The sequence below is a fragment of the Lithobates pipiens genome, unplaced genomic scaffold (assembly GCF_037356315.1).
Source record: "Lithobates pipiens isolate NorthernLeopardFrog02 unplaced genomic scaffold, aLitPip1_a1.2 Scaffold_18, whole genome shotgun sequence".
NCBI lineage: Eukaryota > Metazoa > Chordata > Amphibia > Anura > Ranidae > Lithobates > Lithobates pipiens.
In genome coordinates this window covers 290,569,299-290,593,938 of record NW_027507758.1, presented here as the reverse complement: position 1 = coordinate 290,593,938, position 24,640 = coordinate 290,569,299, and the positions used below count along the sequence as shown (strand labels likewise).

The window sequence follows — 24,640 nt, the reverse complement described above, 5'->3', positions numbered from 1 at the left end:
GGGATCATATTAGCATATTGATTGTGGGGGGGGGGGGGGGTGACGGAGTCAGGAAAATATATGGGGAGGGGAGAGTGGCAGAGTCAGGGAAGTATATGGGGGGGGGGGGGTGAGATAAGCAAAAGGTGAAAGAGCAAGCTGGGCCTGAACCTAATTAGGGTCACTAAGAGAAGTACCCTTAAGGGGGCTACAGAGGGTGAAGCTTCTATGTCCCACAAAAAGCAACTGCCAGTGTGAATGTAGTCCTCAGTTGTCTTCCGTTGCAACCCTTACTCTTTCTGCAAAGGGTATTCCACTGCTTAAACTTCATAAATCCTCCAGTCTTGTAGTGCTATAGAATAGCATACTTCTCAAAAATATTTCAACTTTTTGCAGAAGAAGCAAAAAGCCTTAAATGTGGAACAAGTGTCAAGTAGGCATTGGTATAGGCATTGGTATCCACATAAAGTAGCAAAGTATGTGCTCTATGTGTTTTTTTTTTTTTTTTTTTTAAGTAAAAAAGTAATTCACTCTTCCCAATGAATAACCAAGGTGGAGCTCAGAGTGCTCAAGGTAATTCCACTATTTGTTCTGTAAAATAACCATTTATTAATTTGCATATGAAAAAAACAAGCCAACAAAGTGAGATTTCTTTAATTATTTCCCTACCTCATTTGATGATTCTACTTTAGTAATATTATACATTATTCTCCAGAATTCTTAACAACCAAAGTTTTGCACAAGGAAACCAAAACAAATAACAAAAAAAAAAAAAAAAATGATGTAAAATGTTCAGATTTAATTACTAAATTAATAAAGTTAAACAGTTTTCCATGAAAAAAATGCAAAGAAATGATAACAGGAAATTAGTTAAGACTTTAACTTGATAACATGATGTAAAAACCAATTGGAAAGGACATTTGTTAACAGAATTAATCTAAAAATGGTAGAAAGAAACACTGGTTTTGTGCATTCCCCATGAAATGTATAGTGCATAGTAATTCCATTGGAGAACTCCTAAAGACAAGTAGAAATATGTTTCAGTATCAGCATTCAAAAGACGCATTTTACATTGGTAAATACATAGAAAAAGATGAAGTATATGCTTACGTACTCCGGGGGTGACCTAGTTTACACAGGCTGTGTATTCCACATGAAAAGTATAGATAGGTTACATGTTTATCAAAAAGAAACAACATAAAATCTAGTAGGTAGCAATTGTGATGTTGATGAGTCTTCCAGAAGTCACATTCAACTTTTCAGTCCAATGTATGCAGAAACTGATTCATACATCTTATTTTGTAAATTTTACATGTATAAGTCATTTTAAGAGAGAAAAAAAAAAACAATGACAAGTGCTTCTGTTTTGTATATATGTATCCACCTTTAAGGGAGTTTGGACATTTATTAATATATGGCAGGTGATCCTTCGGTGTGAATCCTAAGAGCATGTCATCTAAATGTCAGCTTAATTAACATATATGTTGTAACTAAGATCGTCTGTCAGTCAATAAAAGTGCAATCAAAAAGTTGAGCAAGAAAAAGAATATGTTAACTTTTTTTAACAGAATTTCTAAATGTGTGGGATTATGCTCAAATCCAGATGTAAACTGGAATAACTGTTTTCTGGTCAAGATGTATCATGTAAAGTCTTCATTATAGTGGTTTTTCCTCACTCAAGGACCTCTAACTAGTACTTTTTCCAGACTCCTGGAGTGGTGCACTATTGTGTTAATTAGTGGTACTTTACCAGAGATGTCCTAATTATGCCACGTGTTCTTCTGTTAAGAGATGGGGAAACCATGAACTCTTAGCTCCACATGAGGACTGATTTGGAAAATAGTGACTTATAAGAACATGTACCAAAAAGCGAAACAAAGAGGAAAAAAAAAAACAGCATCTACATTTTAAGGAGGGCACTTTTGTAAATACTTGTAGAATGAAATGAACATTGGTTAAAATTGCATGGTTCCTGCTTTTAAAAAAATGAAAAACTCTAAATATTGGGAATTGGCACAGAGTTAATATTTACAGCAAACAGAGGTTTTGCAGTTTACATAACATCAATACAATCCATCATCCAAGTCTATGCTTGAGAATTTGATTTCTTTTGTCCCTTGTTTTATTGTTTTTCAAAGTGGACATTCAGATTATTATAATAAGTGGCCATGAATGAGTTTCCTTGAAGTCCAGAGCTTCACACTTGTGTGCAATCCCACACTGGAAGATACAGCTCCTTGAAGAAGGCAGTCATTTTACTGGAAGCAAATTCTAGGGCTTGAACCTTGCAATGGCTTGGTGCAGGCATAACTTTACAGGTTGTCTCCGGGCTGATACTGGGGTTCAGTGGCAGTGAAGTAGTCTTCCAGGAAACCTTGAAGGTACTCAAAAGTGGGGCGTTCCTCTGGGTCTTTTTTCCAGCAGTTAAGCATAAGCTCATGCAGGGAATTTGGACAGTCTTGAGGACATGGCATCCTATAGCCACGCTCTACTTGTTCCAACACCTCGCGATTATTCATACCTGAAAACCAAATAAGCAGCTATTAAAACCCTTTACAGCAGTTCCTCAACCAGTTACTCAATGCATGTGCCATTTCTTTCTGTTATACATTCTAAAAATAATTTTTTTATAAATGATTAAAGTAGAACTAAAAAAACTAACAACAGAATACTTCATTTTCTAGAGCAGGGGTCCAAACTTTCAAGAGATGACTAAACAGATAAATGAAGGAGTTTGGGGTGTAGGAACTTAACTGGCCTCAACCTGATAGAACACCTTTGGGATGAATTAGAGTGGAGACTGCAAGCCAGGTCTTCACATCCACATCAGTGCCTGACCTTACAAATGCCCTTCTGAAAGAATGATCAAACATTCCCATAGACACACTCCTAAACCTTGTGGACAGCATTCCCAGAAGAGTTGAAGCTGTTAAAGCTGCAAAGGGTGAACCAACTCAATATTGAACCCTACGGACTAAGACTGGGATGCCATTAAAGTTTATGGGCGTGTAAAGGCAGGCGTCCCAATACTTTTGGTAATATAGTGTATATGCGGGGTAGAGGAGTTATTCTTTTTTTAAATTGTTACTGTTTTTTATATTTTTATTTATTTTATTAAAATTTACTTTTTGTTTACCCCTTATTTTACATTTTTTTAATTTAAGTTTATTGCTATCACAAGTCCCCTTATGTGATAGCATGTGTAGGTGACAGGTAGATTTTATGGAAACATCAGGGGTCTATTAGACACCAATGTCTCGCATGCCCTCCGCTGCAGATAATCAAGCACAGATTGTGTTTAATTAGCTGCTTTCCAGGCTGCAATAATCACAAAATAACAGCTCTGAAACCAGAAGTGCCAAAATTGTTGTTGCTTCTGGGTTCATTAGCCACAGATGATATCAGGAAATGGATCCTTCTCATTACTGTAAACGCTTATTTTAATCACTTCAAGTTCAGGATGTTTTAAACAGCCTAAGGACGTGAAGTGGTTAAAGCAGATGTTCTGCTAAATCCTAACTAAATGGCATTTCATTTTCTGAAGCATCAAAATTGACTGCCAAAATAAATAATTTTCGCCATATTTTTGATCCTTTACTGCATATTAGTGTTGCTTATACCCTGCTGCCTCTTTTTAGCCACTTTCTGTCTATATGCACTACAGTGTATTTATGGGACTTCTCCTGGCGTTTACAGTGGACTGTGCCTGTATAATGTGTGTTGAAACAGACACTTGTAATTTCCATCGGAAGCTTGTGCGATAGGGTGACAACCTCAGAGCGCAACTGGGAGACATAAACAGCACTGTGAACCCAACGTTCAAGGTTATTAGGTATTTTTTTTAATGAAAGCAACAGATTTTAATTACTTTTGAAATTACATTAACATGTTGAAGCTAATATGGGATTTCAGTTGTTGGGTTTATATCTACTTTAATTTTCCTATGTTTAAGGACTAAAACGCCTCATGTACAGACCTAAAGGTCATTTTGGCAGCTATTGTTGTCCTTTAAATAGGGCACACTCACCTGGATAAGGGACTCTTCCTTTTGTTACAAGTTCTGTCAGCAGAATGCCAAAAGACCACACATCTGATTTAATAGTGAACCTTCCGTATAAGGCTGCCTCTGGAGCTGTCCATTTTATCGGGAACTTTGCACCTGTTGAAAAAGTAAAGTAACATCAATAGCACGTTGTACATTCTGCTTTGTTTGGTACAGAGATAAATATATTTAGGAGAAGTTATTTAATATGTTAAATCAATGGGATTCCTTTATAAAACCAAAGTTGAACAAAAAAGTTGTCCAACAACCAAAAGTTGGATTCATATTCTATTCCAAATAAAACAGAAAGACCCAATGGACCTGACATGCTAGTGACAAATAAGCCCTCAGACCAAAGCTCTATGTTAAATATATGGAGCTGTGACATGATGGGTTTTAAATTGGGAGTAACGATATTGAAACCATGGAAATGTATATCACCCAATTGAACCCAGGAATATAACTACTTCACTGAGGAAACCTCTGCATTGATAAAAAGGTACAGCAAATCATAATTCAACTTCAACTTAGTTTTTAAAAATAAATGAATCCTTCCTCACTGGAGGTGGTGGCAGGGTGGAGGGATTTCACAAATATTGCTGTCACTGGGGAAGAACGATCAAGTAGCCCCCCTAGCTGGCAGATATTGGTGGGATTTGATGTATAACTGAGCTTCACTGTTTTTTTTTTTTTTTTTTAACAGGGATGTATGTGCTATTCCAGGGCTCAAAATTTCAAGTCCTGAGTCACTAGCCAGGTCTTAAGAGTTACTCACCACCAATTGCCCCACCCAACTCCGCCCCTTATTCTGCCCCTAAACACCCTCTCGGAAATTATCAAATTAATGACAAGTTAAATATTTTATGTAGAATTAAGTTACAAAAATAAATATTAACAACAACTTTATCAATATTAACATGAAGCATATTTCATTGGGGTTGGCTCTTAGTGGCTCCAGGAGCTCAATGGCCTAAAGGCTCCCCAAACTTGCAGCCTCCCAGCGGCCTTAAAGCAACTGATTCCCTGTGGCTGGATACCTCCAGCACTCCTGTTTCACAGCCCCAGTTCAACTTAAAAAAATGTACCACCCCAGCACACTGACTCTATGCTCTCTCTCTCTCTTTCCCACCTCCTCCTCTGAGCACACACCTCCCAGCAGACTGTCACCTTGCCCACACTTAATTTGGAGCTCCCCCACACCTCAGCCACTAAGTCCATGCATGCCACCATTTTCTATCATGTGGTCTCCTAGTGGCACCAGGTCAGTCCACATCTGGGTCTTCCAAATGGGTGCTGCCATGTGCATGCCAGAAAAATTGATAATTGTATCAAATACTTGCTGTCATTTTCCTTTCCTGTAGCCAACTGATGGCAGCACACTAAACACACCCAGCTCCTTCCTGGTGTTGTACAGGGAGTGGGCTGTTGTGTTGGTGTCAACCAATGGTGGGGCATGTAGGGGGCCTCATGGCAGAAAATGGTGGCAGGCATGGATGCAGCAGGTGAGGTTTAGTAGCAACAGATCTCCCTTCTCCCCTGGTTGATGTAGATCCTGGGGCTCTCCCTAACCTGCACAGAGTGCTTGGTGAGTAGGAGGATGGGATGGATCGGCTCTCTTCCTCTCCTCTGACAACTGGACGAAAGCAGTGCCGAGCCCCAGTCATTACAGCCAGCTACCTTCTACCACCTGGAATATGAACAATCCCAGCTATCATAGAAGAGCTCAAGAGAGAAAAAAGGCTGGGCCTGAGGTAGGGGCAGAAGGAATCTGGACCAGGTGGCACTGGGAGCAGTGGGTAGATCAAGAGGAGGAGGAGTAGGGAGAGAAGGAGGAGTAGGAGGGGGCTACATCAACAAGGGTGCTGTATAATATTAACAGAATATGGCTGAGACCAAGTAATAAAGGACAGCACATTCAACACTGCAACTGCCAGCCCCACAGCTACGGGGAGCCATGATGTCATCCTCAACTACTTACCTACTGCCCCATCCACCTCTTCTTCTTCCAGCACTACAATCTTCTTGTTTGTGTTAATTGATGGTGCTCACCCCCTGCCCCCGAGCCAAGCACCAATCGTAGGGCGCCTCACCTGTAAGTCCCACATCAGGAGGAAGAACATCACTGTGTACGATGTGTATGCCTGCCTGCTCCTCCCGAGCAGTAAAGTGGAAATGGTGAGGGCTGTGCTATTCTACCTATTTTCCTTAAGCGGTAAGAGAGCTGGAATGTTGTTTTATCTGCTCATGTGCATTTTTCCAAAAAAACACCACCTATTATTGCTGCATTGTGGTGTGAACAAGACACATTGGAGTTAATTTACTAAAATTGGAGAGTGCAAAACCTCTCGCAGCTGTGCATAGAAATCAATATGCTTCCAGTTTTATTCGGTCAAAACATAATTGAACAACCTGAAGTCTGAAGCTGATTGGCTATCATGCACAGCTACACCAGATTTTGCACTCTCTAGTTTTAGAAAATCATCCCCATTATTACAGGTATTTTTGTAGCCATAACAATTTAAACAGTGCCTAGCAAATTTTACATTCACACCAGTCACTGTACTCAAGGATCTTACAAATCTTACAGTATCTCACAAAAGTGAATAGACCCTTCACATTTTTGTAAATATTTTATTACATCTTTTACTGTGACAGCACTGAATATATTAAAATGTTGCATATTGTAATAGACCCTGACCAGGTTTTTTTTGGGACTGAAGCACCCCTCCCCCTCTTCATTACCTCTTATTTAGTGGCCACCAGTGCATAGGAGAAATCCCTTCAGGTCTCCCACACAGAGGAGTTTGGCTCCCATGGTTGAGACGCAGGATCTTTCATTCTATTACTATGGTAGGACCCACTAATTCGGGGAACTTTGACGCAGTAAGTGGGCTTAGCACTATATAACCATATAGTACGACCAAATACCCATATTTTTTTGAATATGGTTAGGTGTTTTTAACTAGCCTGCTGGAAATGTCATTCTTGAATGTGTGGGCTGTTCTGTACTGTTTGTTGGTCTTATAGCAGCACCATCTTGAATTTAAACTCATTAGGGTGTGCCCTCCAAATATGTTTTTTGTAGCACTGAAGAAATGACACTTTGCTAAAGCAGTGATTGTACATCTTGTATAATAGTGTAAACTTGATGTCCCCTCAAAATAACTCAACATACAGCCATTAATGTCTAAACCGCTGGCAACAAAAGTGAGTATACCCCCTAAGTGAAAATGTCCAAATCAGACCCAAGTGTCAATATTTTGTAGTGGCACCATTAGTTTCCAGTAGGGCATGGAGTTCACCTGAGCTTCACAGGTTGCCACTGGAGTCCTCTTCCACTCCTCCATGACGATATCACAGAGCTGGTGGATGTTAGAGACCTTGCGTTCCTCCACCTTCCATTTGATGCTGCACAGATGCTCTATAGGGTTTAGGTCTGTAGACATGCTTGGCCAGTCTATCACCTTTACCCTCAGCTTCTTTAGCAAGGCAGTGGTTGTCATGCAGGTGTGCTGGAGGTCATTATCATGTTGGAATACTACCCTGCAGCCCAATCTCTGAAGGGAGGAGATCATGCTATGCTTCAGTACATCACAGTACATGTTGGCATTCATGGTTTCCCCAATGAACTTTAGCTCCCCAGTTCCGGCAGCACTTAGACCCAGACCATTACACTCCCACCACCATGCTTGACTGTAGGTAAGACACACTTGTCTTACTCCTCACCTGGTTGCCGCCACACGTGCTTGAAACCAACTGAACCAAATACGTTTATCTTGGTCTTATCAGACCACAGGATATGGTTCCAGTAATCCATGCCCTTAGCTGGCTTGTCTTCAGCAAACTGTTTGCGGGCTTTTTTGTGCATCATCTTTGGAAAAGGCTTCCTTCTGGGACGACAGTCATGCAGACCAATTTTATGCAGTGTGCGGCATATAGTCTGAGCACTGATAGGTTGACCCTTACCCCTTCAATCTCTGCAGCAATGCTGGCAGCACTCATATGTCTATTTCTCAAAGACAACCTCTGGATATGATGCTGAGCTACTTCTTTGGTTGACCATGGTGAGGTCTGTTCTGAGTGGAACCTGTCCTGTTAAAACGCTGTATGGTCTTGGCCACTGTGCTAATACCATCCCAAACTGCCCTATACCACCCAAACTGCCAATATACCACCCCAAACTGGCCTATACCACCCCAGCCTGTCCTATATCATCCCAAACTGCCCTATACCACCTCAACCTGCCCTATAACACCCTAACCTGCCACTATACCACCCATCCCACCGTAACCTGACTCTATGCCACCCTACTCTGTCACTATACAGCTATATACTACCCTAGCCTGCCACTATACCACCTTATGCAGCGTACACACAATCAGAATTCCGGACAGAAAAAGACAGATGAGAACTTTTCATCGGAAAATGCAACCGTGTCGTGTGTATGCTTCATCGGAATTTAGCTGTCCGAATTTCAGCCAATCAAAAATTGATAGCATGCTCTCAAAATTCCGATCGTGTGTATGCAATTCCGACATGCCAAAAATCACGCATCCTCAGATTCAACTACGAGACGGAAGCTATTGGCTACTGAACTTATTTTTTCTAGTCCTGTCGTACGTGTTGTACGTCACCGCGTTCTAAACTATCGGAATTTGGTGTGACCGTGTGTAGGCAAGACAGCTTGAGCGGAATTCCGTCGGGAAAACCATCAGGGCTTTTTCACTTTTTGCCACTATAATATCCTATACTAACCTAACCTGCCACTATACCACCTTATACTATAATTTACAAGGGCCGATTTGGGGTGTACCCCATGACCATGCTCTGCCTGCAGGGTGCTGGGCAGCCTACACAGGAGGGGGGGTGACACCATGTTTTACTGCACCAGGTGACACCATTCCTAGTGACACCACTGGCTGCAGCTCAGTTTCAGGGTGTAGGCAATCTTTTTATAGCCTAGGTCATTTTTATGTAGAGCAACAATTTGTTTTTTCAGATCCTCAGAGCGTTCTTTACCATGAGGTGCCATTTTGAACTTCCAGTGACCAGTGTGAGAGAGTGAGAGCGATACCACAAAATGTAACACACCTGCACCCAATTCACACCTGAGACCTTGTAACATTAATGAGTCACATGACATTGGGTGGGAAAATAGCTAATTGGGCCCAGTTTGGACATTTTCATTTAGGGGTGTACTCACTTTTGTTGCCAGCAGTTTAAACATTATTGGCTGTGTGTTCAGTTATTTTGAGGGGACAGCAAATTTACACTGTTATACAAGCTGTACACTCACTATACATTGTAGCAAAGTGTAATTTCTTCAGTGTTGTCATATGAAAAGATATAATAAAATATTTACAAAAATGTGAGGGGTGTACTCACTTTTGTGAGATACTGTATATACTAAGGACAATATAACTACCAGCAGTGTGAGAGGAAACCAAAGAACAAGAGGAAACCCACACAAACACAGACGCACTTGTGCCTGACCTACATTGTTCTTAGAGGTTTTTTTGCATAGAGGGTCTTTTTTCTCAAGATGACATGATACAGGTAGTGAGACTGCATCTAAAGCTGGGTGCACACAGATCAAAATTCAATTGGTCAAACTGGCCCCTTGTTTAAAAAGTTTGGGGGACCCTGGGTTAGACCCTCTATCCAGTTTATATTGCTGTGTGCCTATTAGTGAGCTTCATGCTCTCTTTTGGTGACCATGTTAACAGAGAAAGAAAGTGAGGTTGTCCCCAGAACAAGAAACAAGGGGTAAGGAGAATTCTTCTAATGGGGAGACCTGTCCTGGGGACAATTGTCTGAGAGGGGAATTTTGCTCACTTTGAGAGACTTCCTCTAACGTTCTGATGTTCCTCTGGGATCCAAAGTACAAGAAAACTCTCTAATGGAACACAGACAACAAAAAATAATTTGGTATGGGTTTTAACCCTTCCCTGCTTTATCCAGAGCTAAAAAAAAAAAGCTTTGGCTTTACATACACTTTAATACACCAATCTGTAAGCTAGAATGTTAATTCATCTAATTGCCTCTTTGCTCAGGGCCATAAAATATTAATTTGTCTTAAATAATCATTATTTTTAAAGGCGGACATCAAATTGTTTGCTATAGTACAAAATGATAAGATTACAATGCTTGGCCTAGAAGCAAACACCATCTGTCATTGGCAAGATGTGGGGACTGAAGTGTCAGGCCGCGTACACACGGGCGGACTGTTCGCCCAACCTTGTCCGCTGAACAGTGTTTGGGCGGACAGTCCGCTCGTGTGTGGGGCTTCAGCGGACAGTTTCAGCGGACAGTTGGCCGAACAAGGTCTTACGGAAATTCCGAAAAACTGTCCGCTGAAACAAGGTTTCAGCGGACTGTTCGCTCGTGTGTAGGCTTGTTCGGCCAACTAAGTCTCGCGCATGCTCAGAAAGGATTTCCACGTCGGAAGGTTGCATTGCAGTGTATTGGACGTCGAAATTTTCGATCCGTCGTGCGTGCCGAAACGTCATCGCGCACGGTTTCAGCAAACTGTTCGTCCGTCGTGTGTGGCCATGTCCGTCCATGCTAAGTTTGAGCGGACTGTTTGCCGAAACTGTTGGACGGACAAAGTTGGGCGAACAGTCCGCGCGTGTGTACGCGGCCTCAGACAGTACAAGACGAAGCAATGACCACATACTGAGGTTAGGCGCTGAGATGAATTGAGAAAAAAACAACACAGGTTGACTTTTCTTCATTGCCCTGCTAGTCTGAATCTACTGTAACCTATTGTATCTTAGCCACAAAAATAACTGTACAGTAATATCTGCTCAGTTGAAAACACAACCTAGACTTTATATAAGCCATGTATGTTTTATAACTGTCAACAGCACTTTTTATGAGGAAAAAGGGCAACTAGAGTAAAAAATTACTATGTTTCCCCGAAAATAAGAGCTAACGTGATTGACGGTGATGGCTGCAGAATAAGCTCTACCCCCCCAAATAATCCCTACCCTGTTTCCCTGAAAATAAGACCTACAAGGACTTTAACTAGGGCTTATTTGGAGGGTAGGGCTTATATTGCAGTCATCATCGTCAATCACGCTAGGTCTTATTTTCGGGGGACACGGTATATCTGGAGTCACATAGTATTTCAACAGTATTATTGTACTTAGAAAAATTATTTTGCATTTATTCTGATAAGGGTTACGTTTTTCCAAGTGCAATGTTTTATGCTCGTAGTTTTTCTGATGGAAGGTTTTCCTATGTTCCTTGGTTTTGGATTCCTATGTAATGTACAAGGCCAGACAAAAACTGGACAAGATTCCCACAATGTGCAGGACAGCTCACAGCATTACAGTCTGACAAGTAATCAAAGGCGCTGAGCCTGACAAAGAGGCAGAACACAGCAGGAGGACAACTGTATGAGAATGAGACACACTTCTTCATGCATTTCATCACATCTTCATCCTTTCAAATCTCCTGATTGCTCTTGACATCTCTCAAATCCCTTGTATACTTCAAAGCCTTCTAGGCATTTCATTATTGGATATTTGAACTGGCTGATTAACCTTTTCCTCTCTGTGCATACCTGTATACGGTTGATTATTATAATTTTTTTCCATCTTTATCATCAAACCTGCTTCAGGTCTAGGTGTTGGTAGTATAGTTATTTTAATGACGTTTTTGTCTTCTTCGAGAGCACACTTTTATTTAATTAGTACTGAACGTTTGGAATGATTTATTGACTAGATAGTGTAAAGTGGTGGGAACAAGTAACACCTTCAGGATCTGTAGTAGGTAAGCAAGGAGAGCCCACTACAGCTTAGCTGGTTGTAAATGAGCTTCTTCTACATGCAACGTACAGCATAATAATTACAGTAGCTATTTACCATAAATTCTTTATTCAAAGGCATCTATGTTTGTTAATAGTGCATCTAGCCTTTAAAGGGGTTGTAAAGCTTTGTTTTTTTATTTTCTAAATAGGTTCCTTTAAGCTAGTGCATTGTTGGTTCACTTATCTTTTCCTTCGATTTCCCTTCTAAATGTGTTTTTTCTTTGTCTGAATTTCTCACTTCCTGTTTCTCCTCAGTAAACTTCACACCATTATCCGAGCGGTGTTTAGTTAGCCAGAACAGCTTACTGAGGAGGAACAGGAAGTGAGAAATTCAGACAAAGAAAAAAAAACATGTAGAAGGGAAATCGAAGGAAAAGGTAAGTGAACGAACAATGCACTAGCTTAAAGGAGCCTATTTAGAAAATAAAAAACAAACCTTTACAACCCCTTTAAAGGAGAAGTATGGCCCAAACTTTTTTGACCCCACTTATCCTATAGATAAGATGCACTTTGTTCTGCACTCCTGTCAGCTGAAAGCAACCTGCTGTTGGTTGACATCGCTCAGCCGCTTCAGACTCTGGAAACATCCCAACTTTACAGCCGGGGTCCACTCAGATGCCTGAACCAACAATTGTCTCAGCCTCTCAGTGAGCTGCTGACAGCCTGAGCCAGCTGCTCTTGCCCCTCCATAGCCCAAGGCTCCAAGGTGAGCAATGGGGTGGCAGAGCAGAGAGTCAGTGACTGACCTTTCTGCAGACAGAACACGTGGAACTGAGCAATCAGCGGTTTTGATCGCTCAGTTCTCGGTATAGAGCCAGCAGGGGACAGCTGCAGCTGGGATCGGTACTGCAGCCATCTAGGTGTGGATGGTTGTTTATTTTTTTGTATTTCCTAACTTTTCTTTTAAACTATACTAAAGGTAATTTATACACTGTAATTGACTAAGGGAATGCACAATGCCATCTCTACCGCTGTCTTGTACAATTAAGTAAATGCCCACTTGTTAATTAGTAGGATAGTTCTCCTAGAACATCAAATGCATCCTTATAGAAATATATGAAATCAACACAGAAGCCCAATAGGGGCTCAATCATTATAACACCTACCCAGGCCTGAAATGCTATAACATTGTAAATAGATATAAAACATTATTTTTCAGTGAAGGGCACCATTGCCTGGTTGGCAAGGGACAGACTTCCAGCTGTTCTTTTACATTATTATGAATTACTTCCTATGGGTTCTAATTAGTTATATATTAAATAAATTAAAGATAGTCATCTTACCTTGCCTTGCCGTGTATTCATTGTCTTCAATTAATCTGGCAAGACCAAAGTCTGCAATTTTGCAGATTAAGCCATTTCCAACCAAAATATTTGCAGACCTCAGATCTCTGTGTATATAATTCATACGTTCAATATAGGCCATGCCAGCAGCAACCTAGGAAACCACAAGTATAGTAGAAAAAAATTAAAATCAGGTTTCATTACTCTACACATGAAGATTTTGAGTGGATGAAAAAAAACAAAACAAAAACAAATTGAACTGATTGGTAAGCAACTCAACTGCTTTATCTAGTGTCTACTGACTCAGTCATTCCTATATATTTGTAACCAATTTTATGATTACATTGGTTATAAACCTTTAGGTATGAAATATGAACAAAGTATATCTCTCTATAGTGTGTACTTAATTAATCACTTGCTGACCGCTGCACGCCAATATACGTCGGCACAATGGCATCGGTGGGTAAATGGGCGTACCTGTACGCCCCCTTTAAAAGGCGGGGATAGCAGGCGGCTTTCAACGTGACCGTGTCCACGGGACCTCCTGGTGATTGTGTCACGGAGCCTCAGAATGGGGAAGTGCCTATGTAAACAAGGCATTTCCCTGTTCTGGGTCATGACAGAGATCACTGCTCCCTGTCATCGAGAGTGGTGATCGCTGTCATGTGACTTGAAGCCCATCCCCCCACAGTTAGAATCACTCCCCAGGACACACTTAACCCCTCCCCTGCCCCCTAGTGTTTAACCCCATTCACTGCTAGTGACATTTTTACAGTAATCAATGCAATTTTATAGAATTGATCCCTGTATTAATGCCATTGGTCCCAAAAATGTGTCAAAAGTGTCCGATGTGTCCTCCATAATGTCACAGTCACGATAAAAATTTCAGATCGCCGCCATTACTAATTTTTTTAAATAAAAATTCCATAAAACTATCCCCTATTTTGTAGACGCTATAACTTTTGTGCAAACAGTCAATATATACGCTTATTGCGATTTTTTTAACCAAAAGTATGTAGAAGAATACATATCGGCCTAAACCGAGGAACATTTTTTTTTATATATATTTTTGGGGGGTATTTATTATAGCAAAAAGTAAAAAATAATGAGTTTTTTTCAAAATTGTCGCTCTTTTTTTCTTTATAGTTCAAAAAATAAAAACCGCAGAGGGGATCAAATACCACCAAAAGAAAGCTCTATTTGCGGGGAAAAAAGAACGTCAATTTTGTTTGGTCGCAATGTTGCATGACCGTGCAATTGTCAGGTAAAGCGACACAATGCCGAATCTGAAAGAGGGCTCTGGCCAGGAAGGGGGTAAAATCTGATGAAGCAGTTAAGAGCACTAGGTGTCATTTCTGTCTGCTGCCTTGTTCCTCTGTTATCAGCCTAAGGCCCGGTTCACACTTGTGCGATGCCAGACATTACATTACATGCAATGTCTGTGCGGTGCAATATCAGCCATACAGATAGTATGGCTGATATCGCACCGCATTTGGTCCAAACACGCACAGGACCTTTTTTTCTGTTCGGACCAGAATCGGATCGCATGTGTGTTCACACATATGCGATCCTATTCATGTCTGAACTGTTAGTTCGCAGTGCGATATGCGAGCTGAAATGGAGGTGTCGTTAACACTCCCCAGCAGTTCGCATATAGCAGTGTGAACTGTTGTGCATGTCGGGTGCGATGCGGGAACCTGCAGTTGATTCGCAGGGTTCTCGCATTGCACAAGTGTGAACCTAAATCACTTCTGACAAGTTTTCCTCATACTAAAAGAAAAGTGGTGACAGGGAAGAGACCTCCAACTGATTGACAGTCTTAGCTCTGTTCCTGTGTGAAAGGGGTGTGTTCCTTCCCTCCAATCATCTCTCAGAGCTCTCCTCACTGAGCTCCGCAGAGTGTAACTTCAACTACCTTTTTTCTGAACACTGATACAAACTTTATAAATTTGGGATGATTGGAAGAAGAAAAAGATAAACAGATACAGCTTATGTAGGAGGGTTTGTTTAATCTCTGTGTATCACCTGAGGCCAGTCACTTCACTAGGTATATGTAAGGGTTTACAACCACTTTAGTATATTTACTGGTTTTCTCATTCATATTAATGATCTTGTCTTTCTCAGTACTCAGAGGTTAACAAAGAAACATATTTAGTATCTCAGCTATTCAGACTCCAGAACAATGGGTGGGGACTTTCTTAGTAGGTCCGGGACAAGCATATGACCTATAGACCTCATTCACATGGGAAGCCAGATGGCATTCCTAATGTTCTCTGTTGTACCTTCCTTCATAACAAACAGATAGAAGCTGATTTCCTTACAAGTGATAGGTGCTTCACTGCAGAATTATTCTGTATTTGCACTGTACCTGGGCTGCCATATCCACTAAATTTGGCAACTTCAAAGCTCGTCCTTCTCCATCTTTCAGGAATTCCAGCAAGCTCCCTAAAATATAGCAATATTTAACACAATATTGTCATTTTGTGTCCTCACTGTGCTCACTTTTACCATTTCATCATTAATAAAAGAAGGCAGAACCTGAAAAACAATAGCACATCATTCTGCCAAAAGCAGGGTAAAAATAACAGCTGCAGGCATCAACAGCAATATTTTCTAAGCTGTGCTTGGAGAAAAGCAAACATGAATGTTTAATGCAGTCACACTCACGTTCTTAGTTTTGAACATGTTCTAGTATGGAGTTTTTTTTATTGATTTCAGAATTACTGCAACATACAAGGCATCAAGTGTTATACAGTATACTTTAACGGAAACAATATAGACACACTCGGCCAGGGGCGGATTGACAACTCATGTGGCCCCCCGGGCAATAGGAGATTATGGGGCCCCCAGGCAATCAGAGATTATGGGGCCACACAGTATACAATCACATATTATACACATACATGTACACACAGTATACACAGACATGTTTCTATTGGCTGAGAAGGTACTGGAGCGGTGGTGCAGCTATAATCTCTGGATTTTTAGACCAAAAGAATGTCGGTAAGGGACATTTCAGAGACAGATGTAAAAAAACACAGATTTTTATATACTGTCCCTGGTTTTACTGAGGCTGGCAACCCTGATGGGGCCCCCTAGTGGCCTGGAGCCCTCGGGCAGTGCCCGAGTGGCCGAATGGTCAGTCCGCCCCTGCACTCGACTCTTTTCATTAATACTTTTGTTGTTATAGCCAGTGACAGAGGAGTGGCAATGTTGCCTTTGATCCAGTCTGCATGCCATACTGCCCAACGCAAGGGAGGTCTGCATGTCAGTACTATACATGTGAACACTAGACTGTAAGGTGAACTTGGGGTGTCAACAACAGCGTGCGTGGAGGCCCCTGCTGTGAACATAATACCATATTTATGTGACACCCCAACACCTTATGAGCACACTTTGTTAGAGCTATGTACTTCACTGCAAAACAAATACATGGAAGTGAACCCAGGATCATAGGATAAGCCTGGCCATTATTTTGTCCACAACTCTTGTTCTTTACCACCTGCAAGGCCCACAGCCAACAGCGTAGTATGTGTGCAATAATAGAATATGAGACACTTTCTGAATAAAACCTAATCAGGCTGTACTAAGAAGGTAGGATTGCCAGATTGTCAGGTCACCTAGAGCCCAGGTGACAGGTGCACACCGTAGGGTTGGGGATGCACCGCAAGGCTGTGGACCCTACGGCTGACGGCTGCAGACGGGGGACAGATCCCACTGGGGTAAGAGCGTAAGATTCCCCGGGGCGCGGAGTCTAAGAGCCAGCTGGTGTTCACCAGAGCTTCGAGTGGTGAAGATGGTCTTGGCTGCAACTGGCTCCAGGTCGCGACCCCCAGGGTCCCCCAGCTCACACCCACAGTAGGTAACAGGAGGATAGGGATGGTGAGGGACAAAGCCAAGGTCGGGGCCACAAGCAGAACAGAATAGTCGGGTACACGCCAATAGGTCAGGGTCACAGGCAAGCAGGGATGGTCAGAACACGCCAAGGTCGGTAACGGAAATCAGAAGCAGAGCACACGACAGGAAACAGGAAGCTAATACACAAAGGTTGATCAGCAGGATAGGCTAGCAGTGCAAAGGTTAATATAGTGTAGTCTGATAGGGGCTAGGGTGGAGCCATTCCAGAGGAAGGAAATAAAAGCAGTCAGGTGAAGCTCGGCTGGTCTCTAGAAATGAACACATGCAGACAGGTAAGGAGAACAACTCTAATGCATAACCATGACAGTACCCCCCCTCTTACGAGGCCTCCCCCTCCCCCGCCTGGGACCAGGTTTAGAGGGGAATTTCAAATGAAACTTCCTCAACAGACGAGGTGCAAAGACCTCGGAAGCCGAAATCCACGACCTCTCCTCAAGACCAAAACCTTTCCAGTGCACGAGGTACTGGAGAATGCCTCTACAGAGTCGGGAATCCAAAATTTGGCTAACCTCGTACTCCTGATCATCCTCAGAGACCGGTGCTATGGTAGGGGAAGGACGAGAGAACTTATTGAGGACTAACGGCTTTAGAAGGGCAACATGGAAGGAGTTAGAGATTTTGAGGCTTTTGGGAATCTGGAGCTTGAAACAAACCGGATTCAGTTTAGAAATTATGGTGTATGGACCAATGAATCTTGGGGCAAATTTGAGGGAAGGAACCCGGAGTTTGATGTTCCTGGTGGAGAGCCAGACTTTGTCTCCTGGCTGAAAAGAGGGTGGCTTACGCCTGCGACGGTCAGCAAAACTCTTGAATTTGTTGGCAGCTTTCTGGAGGGAATCATGAACGTCAGCCCACATGGAATTGAATGATTCCTGAACAGTAGCCAAAGCTGGAATGTCAGAAGAACAAATCATAGGAAGGGGAAGCTGAGGATGTCTTCCATAAACAGTGAGGAAGGGTGTTTTCTGAGAACTGACGTTAACATGATTATTGTGGGAGAACTCAGCCCACGGTAATAGTGATGCCCAATCATCATGATGGGCAGAGACCAAGGTACGGAGAAAGACCTCTAACTCCTGATTAACTCTCTCAGTCTGGCCATTGGATTGGGGATGATAAGAAGAGGTAAAATCCAAGGTAATGTCGAGGGATTTGCAAAAGGCTCCCCAAAAACGAGAAGTAAATTGCACACCCCTGTCCGAGACGACATGCGAAGGAACACCATGAAGGCGGAAAATCTCTCGTACAAAAATGGGAACCAAGGCAGGGGCAGAAGGGAGACCAGGAAGAGGAACAAAATGAGCCATCTTGGAGAACCGATCGATTACTACCCAAATGGCCGTATTATTCTCCGATAGTGGAAGATCAGTGATAAAATCCATGGCGATATGAGACCAGGGCTCCTTAGGAATGGGCAAGGGCATGAGAAGACCAGCAGGGGATTGAGTGGAAGATTTAGACTGAGCACAGACGTGACAAGCCTTAACATAGTCTTTAACATCCGAGCGGAGATTAGGCCACCAGTAGTGACGACTGATAAGCAGGAAGGATCGGAGGAACCCAGCATGACCTGCCATCTTGGAATCATGTCCCCAACGAAGGATCTTGGTTCTTAGCTCCGTGGGAACAAAGGTCTTACCAGGAGGAATCTTTGATTCCAGGGTGGTAGAATGGGCAACAATGCAAGAGGTAGGAATGATCGGCTCAGGATCAGGGTTGGACTCCTCGTCCAAGGTGTCAAATTACCTAGAGAGCACATCAGCTCGACCGTTGCAGGAACCAGGTTTGTACGTAATCGTGAATTTAAAACGAGAAAAGAAGAGACTCCACCTGGCCTGTCTGGGGTTCAGACGTTTAGCATTCTGTAGGTACTGTAGATTCTTATGATCAGTAAAGATCGTTATGGAGTGAGGGGAACCTTCCAAGAGATGACGCCACTCCTCCAACGCCAATTTAATTGCGAGAAGTTCCCGATCACCAATGGCATAATTTCTCTCTGCCTGAGAATTTTTTTTGGAGAAGAACGCACATGGTTGACGTTTCTTCTCAAAGTCCTGAAGAAGCACAGCTCCCACCCCCATCGAAGAAGCGTCTACTTCAATAAAAAATGGGTCTTCAGGATTTGGTCTCCTCAAGAGGGGTCCAGAGACAAAGGCCTGTTTCAGATCGTGAAACGCAGAGACAGCCTCGGAAGACCAGTCTTTGGCATTAGCACCCTTCTTGGTCAAAGCGATAATAGGCGCAGCAATGGAAGAGTAATTCCTTATGAACTGCCTATAATAATTTGTGAAGCCAAGGAAGCGCTGTGTGGCCTTGAGGCTAGCAGGAAGGGGCCAGTTGGTAATGGCAGAGACCTTTCCGGGATCCATGCGAAGACCCTCACTAGAAACAAAACATCCCAGAAACAGGACCTCGGAACATTCAAAGGAACATTTCTCCATCTTGGCATAGAGATTGTTCTCTCTAAGGCGCTGAAGTACGGTGCGTACATGGTTTCTGTGAGCAGGCAGATTTTGGGAAAAGATGAGAATGTCATCCAGATAGATGACAACAAACTGGTACAGTAGATCCCTGAATATTTCGTTGACAAAGTTCTGGAACACAGCTGGAGCATTACACAAACCAAAAGGCATAACAAAGTACTCGTAATGCCCGTCCCTAGTGTTAAATGCGGTCTTCCATTCGTCACCTTCTCGTATTCGAATGAGATTGTATGCACCTCTGAGATCCAATTTAGTGAAAATGGAAGCCCCCTTCAACCTGTCAAATAGCTCAGATATTAGAGGTAAGGGGTAACGGTTTTTAATAGTCACAGCGTTTAAACCTCTATAGTCAATGCAGGGCCTGAGGGTGCCATCCTTTTTGGCAACGAAAAAGAACCCTGCTCCTGCAGGCGATGAGGATTTCCGGATGAAACCTCTCTCCAAATTCTCAGCGACATACTCAGACATGGCTTGGGTCTCTGGAATGGATAAAGGGTAGGTACGACCCCTGGGCAGGGTTGCTCCAGGGACAAGGTCAATAGCACAGTCAAAAGATCTGTGAGGAGGAAGTACCTCAGCAGACTTCTTACAGAACACATCCCGGAAATCGCTATAAGCCGCAGGAAGATCGGACGAGACAGATGTGGTAGCAATGGGAAGTTTCCTCTTGGGGGTCACCTTGGAAAGACAAGACGAGAAACACGAAGGACCCCAGGCCAGGATCTGCCCAGATACCCAGTCCACATGTGGCGAGTGGAGCTGCAGCCAAGGAAGACCCAATACAATGGGGGTAGAGGCCTTGGGTAGGATGAGGAAGGAGATCCACTCCTGGTGGAGTATCCCTACCGACATCCTAATAGGTAGCGTCTGGAAACGTATAGGACCCCCTGGGAGCACAGTGCCATCAATTGCCGAGACTACTAGTGGAGTAGCGAGGGGAGAAAGGGTAAGCTTCATAGAAGAGGCAGTTCTCCAGTCCATAAAATTGCCGGCAGCCCCGGAGTCCAGATATGCTAGGACTGATTGGGGAGAAGTGCCTACATGGAGGAACACCGGAAGAAGGAGACGAGAAGGTGATGTTTCTGGGTCCAATACTCCACCTTCCAAATGTATTAGACCCGAGCGTTTCCCGGACGGAGCGAGCAGGAGTCACGAAAATGACCCTTTCCCCCACAATAAAGACACAAGCCCAGAGTTCTGCGTCTAGCACGTTCTTCGGGGGTTAGTCTGGTCCGGCCCAGCTGCATGGGCTCCTCAGCAGACGGAGGATGCTCCACAGGGCGACGGGGAAAAAGCTCAGGCTGACTAGAACCTGGGAGGTGCTGGCGTCTTTTTTCTAAGGACCTCTCCTGGAAGCGAATGTCAATTTGATTACATAAGGAAATGACTTCGTCTAGACCGGCGGGGATAGCTCTTCCTGCTAATTCGTCCTTCACTCGGTCTGAGAGGCCATGTAAAAAGGTTGCGACCAGGGCCTCATTGTTCCAGCTCAATTCCGCTGTAAGGATACGGAACTGAAGTGCATATTGGCCCACTGAACCAGATTCTTGGCGAAGGCGTAAAAGGGCACTAGCCGCAGAAGAAACCCGAGCTGGCTCCTCAAAGATGTTACGAAAGAGCTTCAAGAAGTCGGACAGGCTGGAAACCACTGGATCATTTTTCTCCCACAGGGGGGCAGCCCAGGCTAAAGCTTCACCGGAGAGGAGGGAAATGATATAGGCTACCTTTGCCCGATCGGATAGAAAGTTTTGAGGCTGGAGCTCAAAATGAATGGTGCATTGGCTGAGGAAGCCCCTGCAGGCCTTGGAGTCCCCAGAGAAACGGGACGGAGCAGGCAGTACTAATGAATGCGTGGATGCGACTGGTGCGATAGGTGCAGTCGCAGACTGTACTTGAGGCTGCGGGTTCGGGGTTCCCAAGGAAGCCTGTAGCTGCTCGAAGCGAGAAGCCAGATCCTGGAGGAATCGCATCACCTGAGTCTGATTAGATTCCTGGGTCTCGAGTCTCCGCACTATGCCCTGCAATGGATCGAGTGCAGGGAGCGGCACGTCAGCCGGGTCCATGGCTGATCAAACTGTCAGGTCACCTAGAGCCCAGGTGACAGGTGCACACCGTAGGGTTGGGGATGCACCGCAAGGCTGTGGACCCTACGGCTGACGGCTGCAGACGGGGGACAGATCCCACTGGGGTAAGAGCGTAAGATTCCCCGGGGCGCGGAGTCTAAGAGCCAGCTGGTGTTCACCAGAGCTTCGAGTGGTGAAGATGGTCTTGGCTGCAACTGGCTCCAGGTCGCGACCCCCAGGGTCCCCCAACTCACACCCACAGTAGGTAACAGGAGGATAGGGATGGTGAGGGACAAAGCCAAGGTCGGGGCCACAAGCAGAACAGAATAGTCGGGTACACGCCAATAGGTCAGGGTCACAGGCAAGCAGGGATGGTCAGAACACGCCAAGGTCGGTAACGGAAATCAGAAGCAGAGCACACGACAGGAAACAGGAAGCTAATACACAAAGGTTGATCAGCAGGATAGGCTAGCAGTGCAAAGGTTAATATAGTGTAGTCTGATAGGGGCTAGGGTGGAGCCATTCCAGAGGAAGGAAATAAAAGCAGTCAGGTGAAGCTCGGCTGGTCTCTAGAAATGAACACATGCAGACAGGTAAGGAGAACAACTCTAATGCATAACCATGACACATATTCCAGCTAAGCCGTCTCATCAGAGGTAAGGCATGGCCGGAGACATCGGAAGTTGCTCTCATTTCCATGGTCCCAGGACCAATCAAAAAGGATATTTTTAGATTCTTGCTTATGGCAGGTAGGGCCTTGATTCCCAGACATTGGAAGTCCCACACAATACCTACCATATGGGAATGGGTTACAGAACTTAATTGTATCATGCATATGAAAGAAATGTTAGCCATGGCTAATGAAAATTTTACTAAGTTTAGGAACTTGGAAAGTGGATTTGCCTTTAGTAAATAACCCCCAGTATATAATTTCAGTATTGCAGCAAACATCACAGTATATTCTTTTTCTTTCAGGAAATGATGTTTTAAGGGTTTGATTAGAATCTACTGAATAACATTACAATGATAAATTGTATACTGGAGATATATGTGAAGAAAATAACCCTTTTAAGTCATGTACTATACTTATAACAAGTGCTATACTTATAAGAAAAGCAAAGTATAGCCTCTGGGCACCATGTCTAAACTGTTCCAGAAAGTTGGGTCAGCTACAAATTCCAGTTTAATTGAATAATCCAGGAACTTCTGGTGAGACCACGCATACCTTGACTTTCTATAGTCTGCATCGTTTTATTAGAAATGGTTAGCCCTATAAAAGTCTAATAGCAGAATTAACAAAGAGTGGTGCAAGTATATAGTGCGATTAACAATTGTCTGTGAAGATTTAAAACCACATAACTATATGGTGTATTCATGATTGCAGGGACACATTACAGCCAGGGCCGGTTCTATCACTAGGCAAACTAGGCAGCCGCCTAGAGCGCCCTGCTACCTAGGGCGCCCTTCCACTGGTGTTCCTACTCTCTTCTCTCTGCAGAAAGCAACTAAGTCTCAGCATCAGCAGGCAGCAACTGCTCTATTCGCACATAGTGTCAGAGGCGGAGGACTGTGTCTGTGTCCCGACTCCCGAATGAATGGAAGCAAGAAAACATTCATTGATGGGCGCTGGTGAGGCTGCATTTGATGGGCGCTGGTGAGGCAGCCTTTGATGAGCGCTGGTGAGGCCACATTTGATGGGTGCTGGTGAGGCTGCATTTGATGGGCGCTAGTGAGGCTGCATTTGATGGGCGCTGGTGAGGCTGCATTTGAAGGGTGCTGGTGAGGCTGAATTTGAAGGGTGCTGGTGAGGCTACATTTGATGGGCGCTGGTGAGGCTGCATTTGATGGGTGCTGGTGAGGCTGCATTTGATGGGCGCTGGTGAGGCTACATTTGATGCGCTTCATTAAAAAAGGTGGGGTTTACATGGGCAAGGAAAAAGGGGTGGAGCCAGGGGGTGGCAAAATTAGGTTTCGCCTAGGGTGTTAAAAATCCTTGGACCAGCCCTGATTACAGCAAACCATGGATATTATTATTTAATACTTCTTTCCCCTGATTTTGCTTAAAGACTGGCCAGTAAACCAAAGATCATATGTGTATTTTGGCCTCTGGGCTAGTGAGGCAGCTGTTGTGCAATTCAGTAAGGCAAGAGTGTGTAAATCATGAGTATGGCTGAACAGAGCTACAGATTTTTTTTTTCAGGTTTGTATTTCAAATGTGTATTACCTGTTTGACTAGAGCTTCTCTTTAAATCTAATCATTTTCATAATGATCAAGAAAATTTCACAGTTTCTCTATGCTTTACTAAGAGGACTTTAGCCATAGACTACATTTACACTAAGTAAGCTTTTAAATCACTTCACAGTAACTTCCAGTACAATAAGTTAGGTAGCTTGCATGTCTAAATAAAATAGCAAAAATAAATTACATACTAAAAAATAAAACAATGAATAAATACTAATAAAATAATTAAACTATAAATAGATTTAAATATTAATATATATTAAACTATTCATATTTTGAAAACTCTTTATAAGCCAGCAGGTGGCGCTTTAGGACCTTTTTCACATATATATCTCTATCTGTTTACAGACTCTGTAGGTGTGATTTACATTCAGAAGTGGCTGACTCATAAGCAATGAATCATCCTAGTTCCTCATCCTTTATCCTATGGCTCTGGTCCCAGGTTTCATTCAGACAAAGGGAGCCACAAAGAAGGCAGTGACTTCTGTGCTGTTTCTGCCAAGTGTTCTAAAAAGCCTTTATCGTACATTATATGTGTAATTGTAAAACAAAGAATATTAAATGAAATCAACATTCGGTGTGTCTAGCCTTTGCCTTTAAAACAGAAGCAGTCAATTCTGTTTGGTTTATTTAATTGCATTTTAACCTACAGTACATTTTATCTTGTTGATCATTAGCACCTGCTTAGTATAATTGTTTAAAGAGTAACTCCACTTTTGTTGAGGAAAAAAAAACATTCCCCTATTGATGATCTATGAACTTTGCAAGGATTTTAATAAACGTTGTTACAGATGCCTACCTTCTGAAGAAAGAACTG

General features: G+C 43.1%; 1 protein-coding gene across 5 annotated transcripts in view; it reads right to left on the bottom strand.

Annotated features, from left to right (window-relative positions):
- Positions 1-617: 617 nt before the first annotated feature.
- FYN (FYN proto-oncogene, Src family tyrosine kinase) overlaps positions 618-24,640 on the bottom strand; it is a 269,661-nt gene continuing 245,638 nt past the window's right edge. For all 5 annotated transcript variants that reach the window (XM_077487103.1, XM_077487102.1, XM_077487100.1 and 2 more), the window contains 4 exons: positions 15,486-15,562; positions 13,118-13,271; positions 4,007-4,138; positions 618-2,500 (listed from right to left, as the gene is read on the bottom strand). In XM_077487103.1, coding sequence (XP_077343229.1) covers positions 2,292-2,500; positions 4,007-4,138; positions 13,118-13,271; positions 15,486-15,562 — 572 coding nt within the window. In that variant the 3' untranslated portion in view covers positions 618-2,291. The remainder of the gene's footprint in view (positions 2,501-4,006; positions 4,139-13,117; positions 13,272-15,485; positions 15,563-24,640) is intronic.